The sequence below is a fragment of the Alosa sapidissima genome, chromosome 8 (assembly GCF_018492685.1).
Source record: "Alosa sapidissima isolate fAloSap1 chromosome 8, fAloSap1.pri, whole genome shotgun sequence".
In the NCBI taxonomy this organism is placed as follows: domain Eukaryota; kingdom Metazoa; phylum Chordata; class Actinopteri; order Clupeiformes; family Clupeidae; genus Alosa; species Alosa sapidissima.
The window spans coordinates 6,683,956-6,705,250 of NC_055964.1; the positions used below are offsets into that span (position 1 = coordinate 6,683,956).

Here is a 21,295-nt window from a genome sequence, read left to right on the forward strand (position 1 = left end):
TGCTGTATAGTGTTCCTATAGTCATTTCATATCTATAACATGAGATTGCTATACACCCTGCTGCTCCTCCACATGTAGGTTCCTAACGGAAAAATAAAGTTCTTTGAATTGAATTGGGATGAATTCTGTCCCAAAATACTGTAAGATTAGTTATTTTTCATAAGGTCGCACACCACTTCTAATGCTTCAGGTGAAAGACAACTTTAAAAACATATTTATCTGTTCATACATGTCGGTCAAGTTTAATAATTTTCTGTCATTCAAAATTGATCCAGTGAGGCCACACTTTTAAGATACAGTATATCCACATGTAGGTCATTTATTGTTATCTAATTTTTCATTTCTGTTCATTGGAAAAGGAGGACATTTTCTGACCTGCAAGAGATCACTGCAGGAGACAGAATTTGAAACCAAACATCTGGCACCAGAGATAAACAACTCATGTGTTTTTGCCCTTTTTCAAAAACATATGGCCTTATTCCTCTGAAGAATGGGCTCAATGATCTGCATATATCATGATTTTTGTATTCAGCCTATAGGTGCTTGTTAATTTCCATTGTTGAAAAATACAGCATACAGTGGTAGATTGACACTGAAAATACAAATAGCCTATATGTGCCTATAATCTCACTTGTGAATAGGTTTTCTGATCGACTAGGCTAAATCATATCCTGAGGTATGCGAGATAGAATTTAGATAGGCCTATGTCTTACAGGAGTTTGCATAGCACAGAGATGGACGCGTCTGTCAGTTTGCAATGAATGGGAAGGTTGCCGTTTGTGACTTGTGCACTGCATACGGTAGCCGAGGTAGCAGTGTCGCTGTTGTCGAGGTGTTTTGTGCAGGGTTGGCTATGAATGAGACGGCGGGGTCCCAGAGTCCTCAGCCGTCTGCAATTTCTCGGCGTATTTAAGTATCGGGGATCTGACGAAAACAGCTCACATAAGAAGGCGGTAACAGAAAGCTTTCAGCATAGGTGTGCTGATACTGTTTACGAAAATGAAGTATACTGGTTTTCCTATGTGGCGAGCTACATCCAATGGAGATTCATCCCTCTTTTCGGCTCTTAACATCGGCAGATCCGATGCCTCACTTTCCTTTGATGCGGTAAGATGAGAGATTTCATTTCACTGAAGCTGAAATGTAGACTACAGGCCTGATCGTATTTACTGTGAAAGCAACCCACATTTTGCGTTAAGGTAGAATAAGTGGTCATTCAATGAGAGTCAGTGTTACATAACGGCTACAGTATTGCAGTAGAGATGAATGAACTGTGCAGCCTAAGCTTCATTAAAGTCCGATACGAGTCTTGTTTTGAACGGTAACTTAAAACTTCAACCGGGAATCGAAGGGTTGTGGCATTTTCAGCCTTCACCCTTGTCACTTCTGTTCTGTCTACAAGTAATCGGCTGATCATTCCTGTGTTTATTGTAAGCCTGCTCAGTAGCTTCATGTATGCTACTTGTGTGGTGCGAACATTTGCTCTGCCATTGATAATAAAAACATACGGCCTCACAAATAAAACAATCGAAGACTTATGGCCATTATTGAATAGACTAATTTCTGTGAGTGGGCTAGATTGCATCACCCTAGTAGCGGTTTTGTCAAGTCCCTTTGAACCGCAGCAGACGAGTGTGAAAAGTGCTTTCGTCAGACCCTGCTGATTGATGACGGGGCCGTCTTGCTGAGTTCAGTCCGATTTAGACCTTGGCTTGATATTACAGAACATTATGGCCATAGCCTACCTGAATTTCAACTTTAAATGCCCTTTGGGCTAATGTTCATCTGCACTGTAAACCACTGGTGAATTAATGATATCAGTTTCTAATGCTCTCGCCGTGGTGCATTGGTGCATCCAATAATAGAAACACCTTGGGCCTCGGACCCCATAAATAATCTGCAACCGAAACGTGACGCGGCATGGACAGAAACTTCTGTGTCATTGTCCGCGTCATCCACTGAAGAAACTCTGTATGAGCCTAACGGAATCCACTGAAGTGAATCGTAGCATGGGATGGACTAAGGCACGCCTATGGAATATATGGAGTTTATGAATGAGATTCGACTGCGTTGATTGAGTTGTTTGGGTTTTGCCTAAGCCCAGTGTCTGCTCTTTTTCAACATCTTGAGATCTAGTGTTTATGCATAACCAAAGTTGGCCTTGTGGCCTAATTTATGGGGGGCAAATCAATTCAGTCTCAATAAATTCCAACCACTTTGTTGACATTTTGTGCGCGCAGCACACGCCTGCGCTGCATCGCCTACAACCAGTGTCAAACTCTAAAACTAATATAGGCTACTAGTGTTTGCACTAAGAATCTACACCAACAAAAACACTCTAAGGTGGCATATTCAGTTAAACTTCAGGAGCATGGGTTGTCTCCAACTGTAAGAACCAAGTAATGTCCGTCTCCTTGGAAACTACCTCTGCTTGGTGAATACCATTTTCCAACATTTTCGAGGCGTGTGGTGAGTTCCGTGTTTGTTTGTCTTTCCATTGGACAGTAAAATTGTTTTGCATGGGAAGTGAGTGGTCATTTGCCAACGGATCATAGGTTACCCGACGCGTTCGGGGTTAATGGCTATAGTGAGCTGGTAAGGTTGGAGGCGTAATTATGAGGAATGGTTTGAAATCTGTGATAAGAGTTTATGTCCAATGTACCCAATGTATATTGATATTCTATCGCACTTGACTCATCCTCATAACACATAGCAATAGCAATAGCCACCCAAAACGCGCCCTCCATAGTGTTAGTGGTAAATGAAGCCATTTGTAGTATTTATGGATAACTGTTTCCACCAAGCAGGTGGCATACCTAGAGATGACATTTTGTTTCTTACTATGAAGTGACTATATTTCACAGTGCATTGCACGAGTTGACACGGCGCAAAAAAACCTGAACCTTCGACGGGGTTAGCTGACATGGAGATAAGAAGTCATATACTTGTCTTGCTTATTTGCTTTCCCCCTGAAGTTGCTTAATTTTACAATTTACTCTTCGGAATTATTATCACCCAATGAGCGGATGTTGCTGGGCAGATGTGAATTTATGTAGCCCATGACAGATTATTACCGGCTATCGTGTCTTTAACCGATCTCCTACCCTTCCCTGTTTCCTTGTGCCTTAGAGTAATAAATGATAAATGTAAGCATTAGCATTAGATGACTGAGCAGAGTGGATGCATTTTGGAAATAGGACAGTGCATTATTTGGAGAGTTACAGCATTGAAGTATCTGTTTTAGTCGTCCTTCTATGTCTCCTGGAATAAGAAGTTTTTTTGTCATTTATTTCTGGAAATGTATCACTCACTCTCCTGAAAACGGGGTCTCCTCTCTCCAAAGTGCCTGTGATTCCCTCTTGGTTAATCTTAATGGGAGCAAACAGACAGAACCAGTCCACTTTATCGGAAGTAGAGCAGACTAACTGCATTTGGCCGTACTGCCAAGCGCCACAGACAGCTGCTTTGTAGAGAGGAGTCAAATCAATGACTATTTCTCACAAACAGAGAAAAAAGGTTACTTTTTATGACAAGATATGTGTAGGTCATTATATATATTATACACCTATATGTAGGTCATTATATATATATATACACACACTGCACAGCTGTGGAATGTGCTGCATTTTGAACAGGCTCTTCACTGATTTGCCAAGTGCTTTGGTGTAGAGAGAAACTTGATTCAGCAGTTTTACAGTATCTCTTCTCTGTTCCTCTCCACTCTTACAAGGCCCCAGTTGATGGATTCTGACATGGACTATGAGAGACCAAACGTTGAAACTATCAAGTGTGTGGTGGTCGGGGACAACGCTGTAGGGAAGACACGCCTCATCTGTGCCCGTGCCTGCAATGCCACCCTCACCCAGTATCAGCTCCTTGCCACCCATGTGCCCACAGTATGGGCCATAGACCAGTACAGAGTATGCCAAGAGGTGAGTAGTTCATATTTACTGTGGCAGCCCTGTAAATGTAGTTAATTTAGGTCATTTTATGTATCTGCGTAATCATTTGGTAGCTCCATTAGTTTGTTTCTAGTCTAAAGTCATGGGAGCAAGGTCGACTATTAGTAAACCACCAGTCACTTTGTTGTTTGTTGTTGTATGCCACAGTTGCGTCAAATAGTATGTAACCTTTGCATAAAAAATGGGAGCTAGGCCAGCAATGTTTCATGAGGGTATCACTAGAGTACACTGCAGGTACAGTGGAAATAGATGTTTTGCAGTTGTGGATTGTAGGAAATTATACGATCTAGTTCTAAAAAACAAACCCAGAACCAAACAGTGGATCTAACTGCCTAGATCCTAGATTGTCACTGTCAAATTCAGTGATCAGAAATAAAATCCTCTGGAATCCTGTAGCTTCTTAAACTTGAATATTGTCCCATTTACTTACTCCTTTATGACAGTAAAACATACATTTGGTGTGTGAACAAAACAAAGATTTTGTGGACATCATCATCTTTGGGAAATACTGATAAAATATTTTCACTAATTAATTGTCATCATCTATGAAAATAATCCTTAGTTGCAGCTCTAATGTACAACATGAAAATAATCATTGGTTGCAGTCTTGGTGTACAGCATAGGGCCTGGCAGGACATCTCTCTCAATGGATGTGCTGTGGAGTGGTTGGGTATATATCCATGCATGTGATAGGTGTGTTTGTCCAATCAGGTTTTGGAACGTTCTAGGGATGTGGTGGATGACGTGAGTGTGTCCTTGCGCCTGTGGGACACTTTTGGTGATCATCACAAAGATCGGCGCTTTGCCTATGGCAGGTGTGTGCTTAGCTTGGCATTTTACCTTTTCCCTACCTGTGTAGTGAGATGTTTTTCAAAACAATGTTAACAATGTACAGTACAATGCGGTTATATATTTTAGCGATACATGTGGGTGTTCTTCTGAGAGTGAACCCACTGACTTGGCATTATTTGTACTAAATTGATGCTATACCCCCCCTCCCCAACAGATCTGATGTGGTTGTACTGTGCTTCTCAATTGCCAACCCCAACTCACTGCACCATGTCAAAACCATGTGGTACCCCGAAATCAAGCACTTCTGCCCCAGAGCGCCCGTCATCCTGGTGGGCTGTCAGCTTGACCTGCGCTATGCCGACCTGGAGGCAGTTAACCGAGCACGACGTCCACTGGCAAGGTCGGTGGGGATGGCAATCACCCTGACAGCCTGTCAAAACATAAACAGCAGTTGAGAGTTGAAAATCTAGATATATTTAAGTGTAAAGGCTAGCAGATGCAGAAAGAGAAATCCTCTTGTTCGTTTGCACTCTCTTTGAGAGAAATAATCAAACAATAAACTACATTTCAACAGACTGATGACAAAGCTGTAGATTTATATCTGGTTGTCTCTTAAGGAAAACATAGTGTCTTTCATTAGGATGTTTTGACCTAGGAGTTTATTACGTCTTGGCAGACATCTCAATTGCATTAGCCACTTACACACTGATGAAAAAAGTACTTAAAAGGTAATAAATCTCAAGAGTTACACAGCCAAACACATACACTTCTCACCTCTCAGTTCCTAAAATAGTTCTGTTTTACAGCAGTACTTTTGCAATCTCTTTAGAAGAGATACTGTTTACCCACTGCCAACATTTTGTGTCTTGTGTCAGTGGCGCTCTTTCTTAATGTATGAATATTTTACAATCCTTTATTTCAGACCGATTAAATCCCATGAAATTCTGCCTCCGGAGAGGGGCCGCGAAGTTGCCAAGGAGATTGGGGTGCCATACTACGAGACGAGCATCGTGGCTCAGTTTGGGGTGAAGGATGTTTTCGACAACGCCATTCGTGCAGCCCTCATCTCGCGACGCCACCTGCAGTTCTGGAAGTCGCACTTGCGCAACGTGCAGCGGCCGCTCCTGCAGGCGCCCTTCCTGCCGCCCAAGCCTCCGCCGCCCATCATCACCATCCCGGCGCCGCCCTCGTCCATCGAGGAGCACCCCGTCCGGCTGCTGGAGGACCCGCTGTGCGCCGACGTCATCCTGGTGCTCCAGGAGCGCGAGCGCATCTTCGCCCATCGCATCTACCTGGCCACCGCCTCTTCCAAGTTCTACGACCTCTTCCTGATGGACATCGTGCGGCCCGCGGAGAAGGAGGAGGAGGGCCCCCCTGAGCATCAGCGCCGCCCGCCACTGCATTCGCGGCCTCCCTCCTCGCGGCCCCCCGCCAGCCTCTCGGGCCGCGAGCTGCTGATGCGCGCGGCCAGCTTCGACGTGTGCGAGAGCGTGGTGGAGGGCGACCGGGCCAACCTCCGCGCCTGCACCAGCGACGGGACCCTGAGGCGGGGCGAGGCCGAGGAGCGAATGGCGCGCGGCCGCCTCCTCTCCTCCTGGAGCCGGGCCTTCCTGAGCATCCAGGAGGAGCTGGTGGACGACCCGGTCACCTACAACCCCAGGCCCATGACAGTGGTGCACATGGACCCGTCCATGCAGCCTGGGCCGTTCCGCGCCGTGCTGCGATACCTGTACACCGGCCAGCTGGACGAGCACGAGAGGGAGCTCATGCACATCGCCCACATCGCCGAGCTGCTCGAGGTGTTCGACCTGCGCATGATGGTGGCCAACATCCTCAACAACGAGGCCTTCATGAACCAGGAGATCACCAAAGCCTTCCACGTGCGACGCACCAACAGGGTCAAAGAGTGCCTGGCCAAAGGCACCTTCTCAGGTGAGAGGCATGTGCTAGCTCAGTCTGTGTTGAGTTCCACTCGCTATGTTGTACCTTTGTTCTCCACACCGCTCTGCTGATGCAACAAATATCGGCCGTCTCAGATGACCCAGGTGCATGGCTATGTGTGCTTCAATTACGCAAGCTTGTCTGTTATGCGGTTATGCAATGATAGGGCACCTGGTTAGAGAGAGAGAGAGTCAGTGAGAAAGAGAGAGAGAGACAGAGAGAGATAGAGAGAGAGAGAGAGACAGAGTTACTGTCCAGATGCGTGCCGTGAATACACATAGTGCTTTTAAAAGGAGGCATGTGTGAAGTGTTTCTGAGCGGCCTGACAGTGTTTTACTGCAGCGCCTGCTGCTGCAGAATGAGCTATCATGCAGTGATTACATAAGCACCACTGAGAGGACGTGTGTTTGTGCACTTCAGATGTGGCGTTCAAGCTGGATGATGGGACCATCATGGCCCACAAGCCCCTGCTGATCTCCAGCTGTGATTGGATGGCTGCAATGTTTGGAGGACCTTTTGTGGAGAGCTGCACTAAAGAGGTAAAAAGCTCCTCAATTTCAACAGCTCTGTCCTCGATTTGTGTTTCTGCAATGTGCCTTCGTCATGCATGTGAATTTATTTATGCTTGAACTTTTCCTGAGTGTGTATTTGTGTGTGTGTGTGTGTGTATGTGTATGTGTATGTATGTGTTTGTGTGTGTGTGTCTTGCAGGTATTATTTCCCAACACCACCACCAGTTGTATGCGGGCTGTATTAGAGTACCTCTACACTGGGGTCTTCTGCTCCCGTTCAGACCTAGACTCGATGGAGCTCATAGTTCTCGCCAACCGCCTTTGCCTGCCACACCTGGTTGCCCTTACAGGTAGGCCGACACCCCACAAACATACAAAAGGCCATGACCATTCAATCCCTTGCGTGTGTGCACAGGGCTAGGGTCCTCATGAACTGGCTTGGGCAGAGAGAGCAGGCTCTGTGTGAGAAGTGCAGTTTCTCATTGCACTGTGCTTGTGTCAGATGAAATGGTGCACTCAAGGAGGTTCTATTTTAGAGGAATCACTGTACTATTCTCAGAATAACGGCACGTCTCGTCTTTCTGCCTCAGCTTCGGCTCAAGGACGTCAGCTGTCTGATTTGCAATGTCTAGCCAGTGTAACATCCTGTTGTGCTTTCCATCCACTCCGCTCCCTCTAGTGTCCTTCCTGTTATCTTATACAGCTGATTTTGTTTCAGCTTTTTATACAGGGGAAGTAAGCATGCTATATTTGCAACAGAACACCTTTGATATTGTATGTATATATATTTGTAAAGAATATTTTTTTAAAAATGTATTTTGCGCCACACATTTCGAGGTAGGTTTTCATTCACTCACTGCTAAAACTAGGGTTGGTCATTCATTTTTGTCGGGTCCTGACAGAGCTTTACACCGTGACCCTACTGAGGGAGGCTGCCATGATGGGAGTTGACATAGATGGAGATGTACTGTTGAATTTGGAGGTGGCTCAGGTAAGAGCTGTGAAAGTGTGTAGGGCCAGCTTATTGGATTGTTTTAGGTATAAGAATCCTTGATGATACCTGGACCTTGTCAACACATAAGTTATAACAAAGTGCATTAAAAAAAATGATTGAAGTGGTTATTTACAACGTTTCGGTGCAAAAAGGGAGTTATTCTGAAGCTTAGCAAATCGAGCTGTGGACCTGAGGATGTAATAGTTTTTGATGTGAAGTGAGTCTCACATGGTTTACTTGTGAATGTGGTCTGCTTCCCTCCATGGCAGTTCCATGGTGCTTATCAGCTGACGAGCTGGTGCCTCCACCACATCTGCACCAACTACAACAGTGTTTGCCGCAAGTTTCCCCGTGACATGAAAGCCAGGTCTGCAGGTAGGAGATGGTGCAATGCCAGAACTATGAACCTTTTGGATCTTATAACTTTATCCTCTGTCTCAGCTCTGTCATGGGATGAAGTATTGAATATTGTTCAGAGAAATTGACAATTGAATTTGACTTGAATTTCCCCTTGGGGATCAATAAAGTATCTATCTATCTATCAATTGAATAATCCAGAGAATGTTCTCTACTTAACTAATCTACATTCTCCATTGTCTCTACTGTAAAAATAAACTATTAAATAAACCTTTCATTTCCAATTCATATCTTTGGTGTTGCAATGATGATCCTGTTTGTGTGTGCCTTACAGAGAACCAGGAGTACTTTGAGAAGCAGCGCTGGCCTCCGGTGTGGTACCTGAAAGAGGATGACCACTACCAGCGCGCTCGGAAGGAGCGCGAGAAAGAGGATTACCTCTACCAGAAGAGGCAGTGCAAGCGCAAGTGGCTTTTCTGGAACCTTCCGTCATCACCTTCGTCCAGCTCACCATCGTCCTCAGGCTCGTCCTCAGCAGTCATCTGAGAGGCTCTCAGGGTGACGCCCGTGTCTTCTTCAGGGGATTCCAGAGGCAATTATGTTTTTTTTCTGGTTTGAGGAGTATTAGCGTTATTTCCATTTCCCTATACTGTAATAAGGTATTTGTTTGCTCTCCCAGTTGAGGAGGAGAAAATGAGCCACAAAAAAAGAGATGTTGTCCTTTTTTGTCCATTTTTTCTCTCACACCAGGGTGGCTAGTACCATTTAAACCTCTGTATGTAGTCATTAGAAATCAATTCCACTGCACACTGTTTTATTACAGAGGCCAAACTGACAGCTAGATACACTGCAAATCAGTGCAGGGTCCTCCCAAGTGGCTACTGCTGGATGAGGAGAGAGCTGGTCTATCTCTCCTGATGAAATTAAAACAGAACTGGTTTGATTGACCTGGGGGTCATAACTGAAAGCTTGCCAGGTGCTTATCAGCTGCTATGGACAACTTGAGAAGAGAAGCAAACAACCAGCAATCTCAAACAACAACAACAACAACAACAACTACAGCATATTATCTCAGTGACGAAACATCTATCAAGCTTATCACTCAAACTTTCACATCCTCTTATCCTCAGTAGCGGAATTTATTCCACGTGTACAGAGTATCAGTTACAAAAGGCTGGTGTTTTCCTTCTGGAACGGACAAGTTCTTCAGGTTTCTCACTTGACATAACATGTTACTGATAACTTGGGTAAATATGCTGGAGCAGGGAGGAGGTCCTAGACCTACAAAGGAACAGGGACTTACCTGGGCTCTGTATTCATCTACATTTATTTCTGGTTTAAAAAAGTTTAGATAAGTGTCATGATTGTATGATGCAAGAGATTGGTTTGAAGGAATGTGTTGGGGATCCATGCAAGAGCATCTCTGTAAAGAACAGGTAAGATATCCTTTTTGACCACTGTTTTTTTTTTTTCATTTGATCTATGTGTGTCATATTCCATTTTATTGCCAGAGATGGAACCTGTTGGAGATGCTAATTCACTCATGAATGAGATTTTGAAGATGTTTTTTTTCTTCTTTTTTTTCTTTTTTTTACCTTTGATATCTCCCTGTTGTCGCAAACTGAGCCGTAATTCCCTGTTTGCTGCTGAGTCTTCTCAATCAGGCTTGTGGCCTGGCCTGACCTGTTCTGGTTCTGAGGGGTCATATCCCAGCATTTGATATGGCTGTGAGAAAATTGGATATCTGCTGATGTGCATTTAAGACCTTCAGGTCCAGCAGATGTGATTCCCAAATTGTTTAGACTATAACCCTACAAATTATTTAACTCTGACGCACAACAGTCACAATTTCTGATTTTTTTTTCAGGTAAGATGTGCACATTGTACAGTGTTATCCATATCTGATGTGTGGTACATGTCTGTAAAGGGCTCTCTTTGTGTAGTGCACTGCTTTATATATACACACACACACACACAGACACACACATCTTTTGATGTGTTTATAGGCCGGCTGATACGTTTTTAGAGACTTGAATTAGGAATTGCATTTGGGATGCCACTAAGCTCAACTGCATGTGCAGTGTCTGTGAAACCTACAGACCACTGGTTGAGTGGAGAGATTAGGCTCTCCCGATTTGAACCATAAAAAATATGCATTTTCATTCGTTCTGAGACATCAGTGTGTAAATGAGTGGACATAGCTTTTTTGTTTTCTGAGGGAAAAAAGCAAGAGAGGAAAAAAGCGGATCGTTTCGTAACATGAGCATTCCTCTGTTGCTGGAGCGCTGTGAGGCAGCTGTGCCTGAGTGCTCTCTCCCCTCTCTGGGGGTAGTACAGAGGGACACAGCTAGCCTATAGCCCCCCTGGGGGTAGTACAGAGGGACACAGCTAGCCTATAGCCCCCCTGGGGGTAGTACAGAGGGACACAGCTAGCCTATAGCCTGCAGCGGAGCGGAGGGGAGCCAGGCCAAGTGAGGGAACAGAACAGACACAACTTCTGTTTTTACAAGCTTTTTCCTTCTAAACACGTTGTGCATCACATTCGCTGGTGATGAAACATTTAGACCCCTAGTAGGGCTGCAATGAATAATCGTTAGTTGCATCCCTAACCCACTAGTTAATACTTCCACTAGAGTCCACCTCAGTCCTTTGGCCACTTACAAGGATAAAAAACTCCATACGATTCTCAGCTGACTGTAGAATATACTGCTATATTAAGGTCGTAAAATGCTTAGTGTTAGTCACTTAGAATGTAGCATCTGCATCTTGCAGCAAAAATGAGAGACAGAGACCATTCACATCACGTGTGGCGGTAAAAGGTTCTGCTGTACAGTGCGAGTTGTCATTCACACAGCAATGTTATGTGATTGAGTTTAATTTCACTGGTCTGTGTTGTCTTGTGATGTCGACACAGTCAGCTGTTGAGGCATCTCCAGAGCATGGGGCACAGGAGAGACTGTGTTTTAACTCTTGACTGATTGTATGCTGATCTTGAATTTTCTGCTTCACCATTTGATTGTGTAGCGAAAATTGCCATGTAATAATCACTATAATGCTTGATTACCGGTAGGTACTCTGGTTATACAGTATGTACATATAACAAAGCTTTGCCTTAGTTGTGCCAAGATGATGAATGGTAATTATTTGGCAGAAACGAATACAAACAGAGCTTATTAATGTAGAAAATGAACAGGCTTGCACACTCCTTTCTGGTTAAAAGATTGTAGAACGATTCATTTCCTTGGAAGGAGCTACTTGTATGCAGAGAAACAGTACATATCTGTAAAACACATGTATTCCTTTGCCCTTTGAACTGGGATGTTTCTAAGTAAAATCAGAATGAGATTTACTTGATTTTAAATACAAAGGCTGCATGTGCTAGACTTAATTGCTGTAGAAATACTTCTGGATATTTACAGGTAATTGGGAGAAAATAAAAATGTCTGAGAGTTTTAGATTTTTTCAAGATTTTGGAGGTGTCATTAACGTTGAGTGTTACAGTATGTAATTTGGTACTGTGTAGTGGTGTAGTATATGTGGATTAGTTTGAGAACATACTAATTTTGAAGGGGCAAATTCCCATGTTATTTATCATTAGTTTTATGTATCTCCATAGATAGCACGATAAAAGTAAAGTCATATCATGTTTGATCATATTTGATCAGGTAAGCATACTGTGTATGGATGTTTGCAACATAGAATACATTATTATTATTTTTTCATCAAGGGAGAATAAATCACTCTTAATCAAAATATATGTGCAGGCTGCAGTTTAGCCCACTGAAGGGTGCATTAAAGGAGGAAAAAACAGTTTATTAGGGACATAGTTCAGAGAATTATCACCATGTTGAACTGAAATGGTGAACTCATGCCTTAATTAAAGTTTGTGTGACAGTGAATGTGGGTTTCATCAGTGTATTTGCTATTATGTGGAAATGTTGCTGATAGGCCTACCTAACATACTAAATGTATTATACATTCTGTGTGTGTACACTGTATTGTAAGTAGACTGTGTTAAGCACTTGTCCGCTTGTGCTTGTTCAAATGTGCATTGGACAGCGTTGTTAGACTGTTTTTTTTTTATGTCCACAGTCATGTGAGCCAGATTGAGAATGTGCTTTGAATGTAAGATGAGATAACATGCCTTTCACAACAAGACAGGCTCTTTGACCTCCCTCATGATCCACTCTGTTTTCAAATTTATGCAGGGAAAGCCAATCATTTGTACTCCACTTTTAGAAAAGTTGTTTCACTCCATCAAATGGTTAATCAGAGATGAATCCAAGCATAAAAACAACAAAATGGCCACTGTCAGACTCAGGTGGTATTGGCAGAACACTGAGCATAAGATGAACTTTAGTTGTCTATGTAAATACTGTATTTCAGGATAGAAACTAACATTAGCTGATAATGTGCACTATGCATCACGATAGATTCACTGTAGGAACACAAAAAGCACGCTGTGAGAATATTTTACCTGCTTGGATTAGCAAGACATCAGGTGATTTAAAAAATATAAAATGTAGAACATTTTACTGAGGGAACATTTGTGTTCTCCTCTGAGCTTTTGAAGCCCTTTTCCATGTGTTAGGTGCTAACACCACGGCTGCAGAAAAGCACAAACCAAAGGGAGCTTGTTGCAGCAACAGGAAGTACAGAAAAAGTACTTGGCTGCACAATCACAATAGCATAGTCGCCTGAGAAACGCCTTGTGATGAAATTACTTAATACTTCAAACTTGAATGGTTTTTCTGTATATAGAATTGACATGATTTCTTGTCAATTGCTGATTTTGTCTTAATTTTGTCGTTATTTTTTTAAAACTGTATAGTTAAGAAGTTTGTAATGCCTGTGGGGTGGGTTGGTGAAGTCTTACATGTGCTCTGGATGAGAAGTGTAAATAGTCTTTATTTAATAAATTTGGATCAGCCCACTGCCTCTTTGTGTCACACGTGCATCATATTTCTCAGGTATGTCTCTAACGACTACTATTCATGATTAAAGTCATGTTGTACACTTTTGCCAACCAGCACCAGCACATAATCCCTCTTGATATTACTGCCAATTTAAAGAAAGCAACATTTTAACAGTATTATGATCCACCCACATTATGACATCATTAGGACACCTCTGTATTATATTAACCTATATCATCTCTTGCCACAGGCTTATTTGTATTATTTATTATTTATTTTTTGTAACAATATAGCTTTCCATCTCCATACATTTAATCTTTTAATCTAATCAATGTTCCACAGCTCTGTCTAGCACCAGTGTTGGGCAAGTTACTTCAAAAGCGTAATGCATTATTTATTACTTGTTACTGTCATCTCAAAGTAATTTGTTACATTACAATATTACTGTCTTTGAATTGTAAGGCATTACACTATGTTTACATTACTTTCACCAAAATAACTAGCCAAATAACAGGAAATATGGATTTGGTGTTCTCAATAGATCTTTATGTGTTCAGTGCAGCTCATTACACGGCAGGAGGTGATGTGGTATGGCAGTGCAGTTATGGCTCATGGGACAATGTAGGCCCCAAAGGCAAAAGGTCACTCACAACTTAATATAGTAAAATATAGCCATAGTGAAATTGTATGTTGACTTTAAATGGTTCTCATCATTGCTGGTTGCCTTTCCTTCCACTTACAGTGGTGTAGACTTAATGCAAATAGTTTGAGAATAATGGCTACGATCTTTGTCTGTAAAAGCAACATTTTAGTTATTCTCACTGCTTGAAATGAGAAGTATAGCCTAACCATATTAGATCTGTTGCATGAATGGCAGAGATAACTCAAATTCCCTTTCTACAGTCATCTAAACAATTAATCAAATTCCAGGACCAGCATAGATTACTTTTTTTAATTCTTGGATAATCTTCTCTGGTGCCAATTGAGCATTTCTCAATTTTGGATTAAAAAGCAAAGTAACTTCAGTTACTGAGAATTGTACCGAGTAAAATATTACTGAAATTGTATTGGTAATGCCTTACATTACTGTATTACAGCAAAAAGCAATGCATTACTGTAATTACATTACTTTTTTAATGCATTACTCCCAACACTGTCTAGCACAGAATGCATTTAGTAGGGGGACCTTTTTTGGGCACAAGATCGATCTTTGAACTGTTGAAATTGTCAACAGTTAGGCCCACTGACCTTCAGATGTGTTTAGGTCAAAAAGGCAATAACTTTAATGTTAGAGTTCTTCGCAGCACCCTTTCTTTGATCAGGGCTGTGTGTGTATGTGTGTCATAATCCTTCAAGGCCTTCAACTGATGTGACAACCTGCTAAGGCATTCAGCAAACAGTTATTGTGTGCACATCCCACCTTCTGGCAGGTGCAGAATATGCAGCGACAATACATCCTACTCTGCGCAGGCTGCAGACTTGACTAAAAGATTCCTCAGTAGAGGTTATAAACAACACTGGGTTGAATCGGCCAAAATACGTTTTGATCACACTACACAAGAGGAGTGTCTTCGATCAAAAAAGCGCACTAAAGATCCAAGTAAGTCCCCTCTATGTTGCATAAAATATTCTCCGCTTGTGTCAGAATTCAGAAAAGCTGTCTACAAACATTGGCATATTATTGATTCGGACCATAAGCTTATGAGAGTTTTTCCAGAAAAACCTAAGCTGTTTTTTAAGCGTGCTCCTAACTTAAAAAACCGCCTAGTCAAAAATGACATACGTCCGCAACCCACGACGTCCTTTCTGAGTATGTCTGATGGTAACTATAAATGTGGCAGTTGCGCCCAGTGCTCGTACACATATACATGCAAAGGTTTTAATCATTCACATACTGGCAAGACGTTATCCATTCGCGGTACCATTACATGTTGCACCACATGTTATTTATTTGATTCGCTGCCCTTGTGGCCTAGCATATGTGGGCAAAACAACGCGAGCGCTTCGGACCAGGATCAGTGAGCACAGGAGCATGAACAGGGGATGAGCGCAGTCCTGTCGCTGCTCATTTTAAACTAGCCGGACATAATATCAGCGCCCTCAGATACAGTATATTGGGGTGGAGCGGGTCAATAAACCATCTAGAGGGGGTGATCATGACAAGAGGTTGCTCCAACGTGAAACCTTTTGGATTCATTTTTTAAATACAATGTCTCCCCATGGTCTTAATGACGAATTTGATATAAAACCGTTCCTATATAGTATATTTTGGTAAGAAACTGTCTGTATTTACAGGTTTTATAACTGTGGGGGTAATGTCCTTTCATTGTTTGGGTAGGCTTGTATAAATGGAACTGTTTATCCACTGATTGTTTTTTCTTTTTCTTTCTTTTCTGTTGATAGCAATGCCATGGAGACAAGCTCTTGCAGATGGGTGTGGACGCTCACCTGGTAACCTGGATTACAGATTACCTGACCAGGCGACCACAGTTCGTCAGACTGAAGAACTGTCTCTCTGACACTGTGATCTGCAGCACCGGAGCGCCACAAGGAACTGTGCTCTCTCCAGTCCTGTTCACCCTGTACACATCTGACTTCTGCTACAACACCGAGTCATTAGATATGATCAGCTGGAGACTTCGCTCACTGCCTTGCACAACTGACAGACTGAGAAAGTCATTTGTCCCCAGGGCCATTGAACTGTTCAATGCCTCACTTAAGGGAAGAGGAGAGATAGACTTCTCTGCATAGTCTGTCTGCCTCTTCACCCCCTCCATGTTTGGATACTGTCTGTCCACTAGCCACTTTTACCACTGTCTTTATGCCTCACTTTTTGCGTGCTATATTAGCACATTAGCACATATGCATAACCCCCCCCCCCCCCCCATGCCACAGCCGAACTGTGGCCACACTTATACATTTTCTTTAAACAGTTAAATATATAGATATATAGACTTTACTTTACTTTATTTCTGCATTGTTGCACTGTTGGACTTACTCATTTGCACTATTTGCACTATCACCATGACCACTATCAACATTGCACTACCACCATGACACTCATTCACACAGAGCACCTTAGAGCACCTTACCATACCTTACTATGCACAGAGAATCACAGGCTCAGTCCCTGCCTCAGTCATTGCAAGCACCTCTGATTGATTAATCACCACTATGTGGATACTGTTTTTAGAATTGATTTAGATTAAGTGTTAGTATAATTTGTATTTTAGTATATTTAGCATATTCTTTATCTTCTACTGTCCTTATTGCTTAGTTGTGTTTTTATATTATATACTTTAATTACTCTTTCTGCTGTTAAAGAATGTGTTTGTGTTGTCTGTATGCTGCTGAGACCTTGAATTTCCCCTGGGATCTATAAAGTATCTATCTATCTATCTATCTATCTATCCATGTACTCCTTTGGGGATATTGTTTTTGTAAGCCCTTTTTGAAATGTATAGGTTTGTGTAATACCTGTATGTAAGTGTTCTCTTAATTGAGTGACGGGGCTCTTAGACCCAATTATACCAGTTGACATCACATGGTGGGTCAGCTGATTGTAAGGCCTACATATATCCCTTCATCAAATGTAGCCACCATTTGCCTGAAGGAAGACCCAGCAGGGTCGAAACGTTGCCTGTTGTGCATTAAATAATTGGGAGTCATAAGCAGTGTTGCGGACATCATATTTTTTCAATTGAACTTGCTAAGGCATACCATCTTTTGTGTGTGTTTCTGGTTGATCAGTTTATTAATATTTACAAGTAGGCCTACAAGTTAGTTTGGTAGGCCAACCATTTAGTTTTGATCGCACAGCCTTCTGCCATTGCTTCCGTCTTAAATTCACATGAAACAAGACACAAAGGGTAAACAAACTAGTCACTTGGAGGGGAACGACTTGGCTATTCAGTGCGACGATATAGCTTATTACACGCAAGATTCCACGCTATAGAAGAGGGAACATATCCGTTTATCACGCTTCCAGATAAGTTCCCTTTGTGTGTGTATGTGTGTGTTGTAGAATACTGTGTTGTTGGCAGGCTATTGTCTGCAAAGATTACTACTAATAACCTAGTTAAAGCTGGTGCTTGTAGTATGACAAACAGCAATCGAACCTGAACACATGGAGAGCGATGTAGAACATTTTTAGTAAGCAAATCAGATGAGAATTTTTAATTAAAAACATAGGTTCTAAAATATGTCCTTTTAGCTATTTTTTAGTAATAGTACGCCTACTTTTAGAACCTGAAGTTATCCATTTGTCCATGGGGTGGTGGCAAATTACCGTCGAACGGGAAAAGGCAGATAGTTCACAGTTCCAACACCAAAACAAAGATGTGTTTGCCACTTGGCGGTAGGCTAATGGTAATGAATAATGGCATTGTCCCGCACAGAGCTTGCTCAGTAAAAATAAAATGTTGGTTGACAGCATGGGATTAATATAATCCACTCCATATAATGGTGCTAATTTAGCAACTGGGAGGCTGTCTTTTGAGAGTCACTGGCATGAAAGTCTAGACCAGGTCTACCTTGCCAGCCTTTTGTGAGTTTCCTTTATGCAAGATCGTGGCTCAGACAGCATTAATTAAGCATTCATTAACAATGAAGCATGGAATAACGAAGTGTTCATCATAGGTCTAGTCTTGGGGGGGGGGATAAATTCAAGATGTGAAGATGATCTGGGACGCCAAACTGGTTGAGCACTGTGAGATTGAAAGAAGCCGCCCTATTATATATAACTTAATTAGTAGGATTTGCAGCCCTAAAATATATCTCACTTTAAAAAAAAAAAAAAAAACCTTGAAGTTGATGTAGCTCTGAATGGTGGTGTCAAAGAAGGACTTTGTTGCCATAGATGTGTAATATGAATACGGTCTATGACATGGCAGTTACTGCTATATATTTTTTACCATGATTAATGTCATTACCAGGTATGTGGTGTCTAAAGGTTTATGCCACGGGAGCCATTGTCTGTGCTTTCATAGCACACCTGCCAACTGGTGAAGCGAAGGCCTCAGAAACACTGAGTCTCTCAGATGCACAATTTTGCCAGTAAGTTTGCACATACTAACTACAAACCATGAGTCACAATTTATTTTAAAGGTGCAATAGGTTAAATGAGATTTCTATTGGCTTGCTGTGTGGCATTAAAAGAGTTTTCACCTTGTTGTTGCTCCTTTGGCCAGAGAGTGAGGGGCACAAGCTTGCTTCTGAAAACTCGTTCTGATGCCAAGTCCCAGTGCACAGAACCACAGAAATGATGTTCAGCATTGCCCACAAGCTCAGTCATCCAAAAGAACATTCATGTGAAAGTGTGCCTGTAGGCTGACTCCTCTCATTTGCCAGGGTGTAGGAATACTCTGAAGACTATTGGCTACTTAGTCATAACCAGGGGTGGAAGAAAGTCGAACCTACTCACTCTCCTATAGCACAGGGCTTGCCATGTCCATCAATTTAGACAAAACCACAAGAAAAATAAAGTGCTGAGAGATACAGATGCTAACCATACAGATAGTTACATTGTATCTGTTCACTTTTATGAAGGAGAGACTTGAGATTATGTTGTCTTATACCCCATCTCCATGATTCCAAAGGGGCGGATTAGAAGTGATATACCCGGAGATTGACATCAGTGACTGTATGATCATCCCACCAGGACTGAGGCAGAGGATCAGTAAGGAATGGGGCCCCCCAAAAGTGAGAATGGCAAATGCTAAGAAGGTTAGTGCTACTTTGTGTGTGTGTGTGTGTGTGTGTGTGTGTGTGTGTGTGTGTGTGTGTGTGTGTGTGTGTGTGTGTGTGTGTACACAGTGGTATTGTGTCTCTGCACATAGTCACACATAGCCTACAAGCCTACTGTGTGTCTCTCTCTTAATGGTTGCATAATTTAGGTGAAAATCTGACCAATACATTCATGTATTCATTTTTTAACAAGACCATTGCACCACTTCCATAGGATTTAATGGGTAACTGGCTCATGCACTGACATGTCATATCTAATAATAGTCAGAAGGTGGTGCAGTTACCCTGTTATTCAGACAAATAAACTTGACCAGTTTTTAGTGAATAACATTCTTCTGACTTTTAAATGTAATTCAGACAGTGAACATATTATGTATCAGTCATGTAATGAAATTAAATGATCTATATAGGGCATTCATACATATATTTATACTTATGTTTAATTTTTGCATGTAAAGACATTGCATAGGTGAGTTTCAACATTTGCAGTTTATGTATTTTTATATGCGGCATAGATGTATGGCCATGAAAGGGTGTGGCTTGGGGGTCTAATATAATCCTGCATGTTTAACTTTAGAATTGTTCCATCTGGCATAGCAGTCTAACTGTGTAATTAATAAGAACACAGGTTCATGGCGAAGATAATATTAAGCTCAGCGTTAATATCTACAGTATACTGTCCTTGTAGAACCTCACATTTGTTTAAGAGCGTTTTACTGTGTAACTCTGCATATGCCAATTATGTGCCCATTTCAACTTTAAAATTGGATGATGAGGATAAGATGTAATAACTTAAAAATATTTTATTGATTACATGCAGCAAAAGAATGATGTCACTGAATGAAATCCCATAGATTTTGCTAATTGATGTTGTGGATGTCATGATAATCATATTATATTGCATGCTTACAAATGCAACTCTTTGTCAAGTGTATCTCATGCACTCACAGCAAACCACCTCAGAAAACATAAAGATCCAGTGAGCTGTGGTGCATTACCTGTTGAACCCTATTATCTCACATTGTGAAACATATGGCGATGTAACATGATTGATCTAGGAAGGAATGCAATATATGGCCTGGAATAGACTTACCCAAGCAGATGCTCTTTTGGAGACAGGCATTGCTGGTGGTAAAGTTTGAGGAAGCTTAAAAATGAAATTAAATCAACTTGAAGAGAAGAAAAACTCTGTCTACACAGTAAATTGGAAACCAAAATGGAAGCCACTTCAATTTTAGGAGGTAGTTTATAAATTCCATAGCTAAGCAGTCTGGCTTGAACATGATCTATAGCCTTTGTGTCTTCTAAACCCCAATTGATATATGGTCGTATTATCCATAATGCTGTCTTACATGATTCTCTTTTATTGCTGGAGTTGGTGTCAGACAGCAAAACAAATTACATGTGAGATCAAATCAATACGAACTTTATTTACCGGGCTTTGAGCTGTAATCTCACCTCTTACACCCCCCCCCCCCCCCATACACACACACACACACAACCCCACTCCCTCCCCTCCACCATTTCTGTTGACACTTAAAAACATACAACATGTAAGGGTCTACTAGTGGGATCATGGATTGGATGCAATTGAGTCTGTGTGTGTGTGTGTGTGTGTGTGTGTGTGTGTGTGTGTGTGTGTGTACTAGGCCTAATCCTACACAGGGGTTTGTGTCTCTCACATTGTCACCTTGCACTGCGCAGTCGGAGCAGCTGCTGCTCACTTGCATGGAGAGAGAGAACGAGAAAGTGAGAGAAAGCGATAGAAAGAGAGAGGATGAGAGAATGAGAGAGAGGGGGCCAAGCGTTGGAACAGTGGTCAGTGGCTGGCTGGCTGTCACCCGCACAGCCCAACCCAACTGCGACAGACACCCACTTCATTGCTCCGCTGAAGGGGAAGCCGGGTGATTGTAATGGAGTGCAATGGGCAGTGGTCCAGTGAAACTGCTTCTAAATGGCCTTTTATGGCCAGCAACAAAAGCAAAAGGGCCGAAGGAAAACAACAGATCTTCTTGTCCAAAGCCTCTAAATAATGACTCACCACATTAGATGAAGTTAGTTTCCCATTTGGGGCCA

At 42.1% G+C, this 21,295-nt stretch overlaps 2 protein-coding genes across 3 annotated transcripts in view; both read left to right on the forward strand.

Moving 5' to 3' along the window:
* Positions 1-21,295, forward strand: part of LOC121714755 (oxysterol-binding protein 2-like) — a 765,489-nt gene that overhangs the window by 55,739 nt on the left and 688,455 nt on the right. The gene's annotated exons all lie outside the window — the stretch shown is intronic.
* Positions 823-19,158, forward strand: LOC121714756 (rho-related BTB domain-containing protein 2-like). 2 transcript variants are annotated; one of them, XM_042099800.1, is made up of 13 exons: positions 823-1,107; positions 3,731-3,932; positions 4,674-4,777; positions 4,969-5,154; positions 5,677-6,686; positions 7,116-7,234; positions 7,407-7,557; positions 8,110-8,198; positions 8,471-8,576; positions 8,893-9,150; positions 9,382-9,994; positions 18,409-18,529; positions 19,072-19,158. In XM_042099800.1, exons 1-10 carry the CDS (start codon positions 1,040-1,042, stop codon positions 9,102-9,104), a joined length of 2,247 nt encoding a protein of 748 aa, XP_041955734.1. In that variant the 5' UTR covers positions 823-1,039; the 3' UTR covers positions 9,105-9,150; positions 9,382-9,994; positions 18,409-18,529; positions 19,072-19,158. The 2 variants fall into 2 exon arrangements, with proteins under 2 accessions (XP_041955734.1, XP_041955735.1); XM_042099801.1 differs by lacking the exons at positions 8,110-8,198; positions 9,382-9,994; positions 18,409-18,529; positions 19,072-19,158 and having other exon boundaries at positions 8,893-9,006.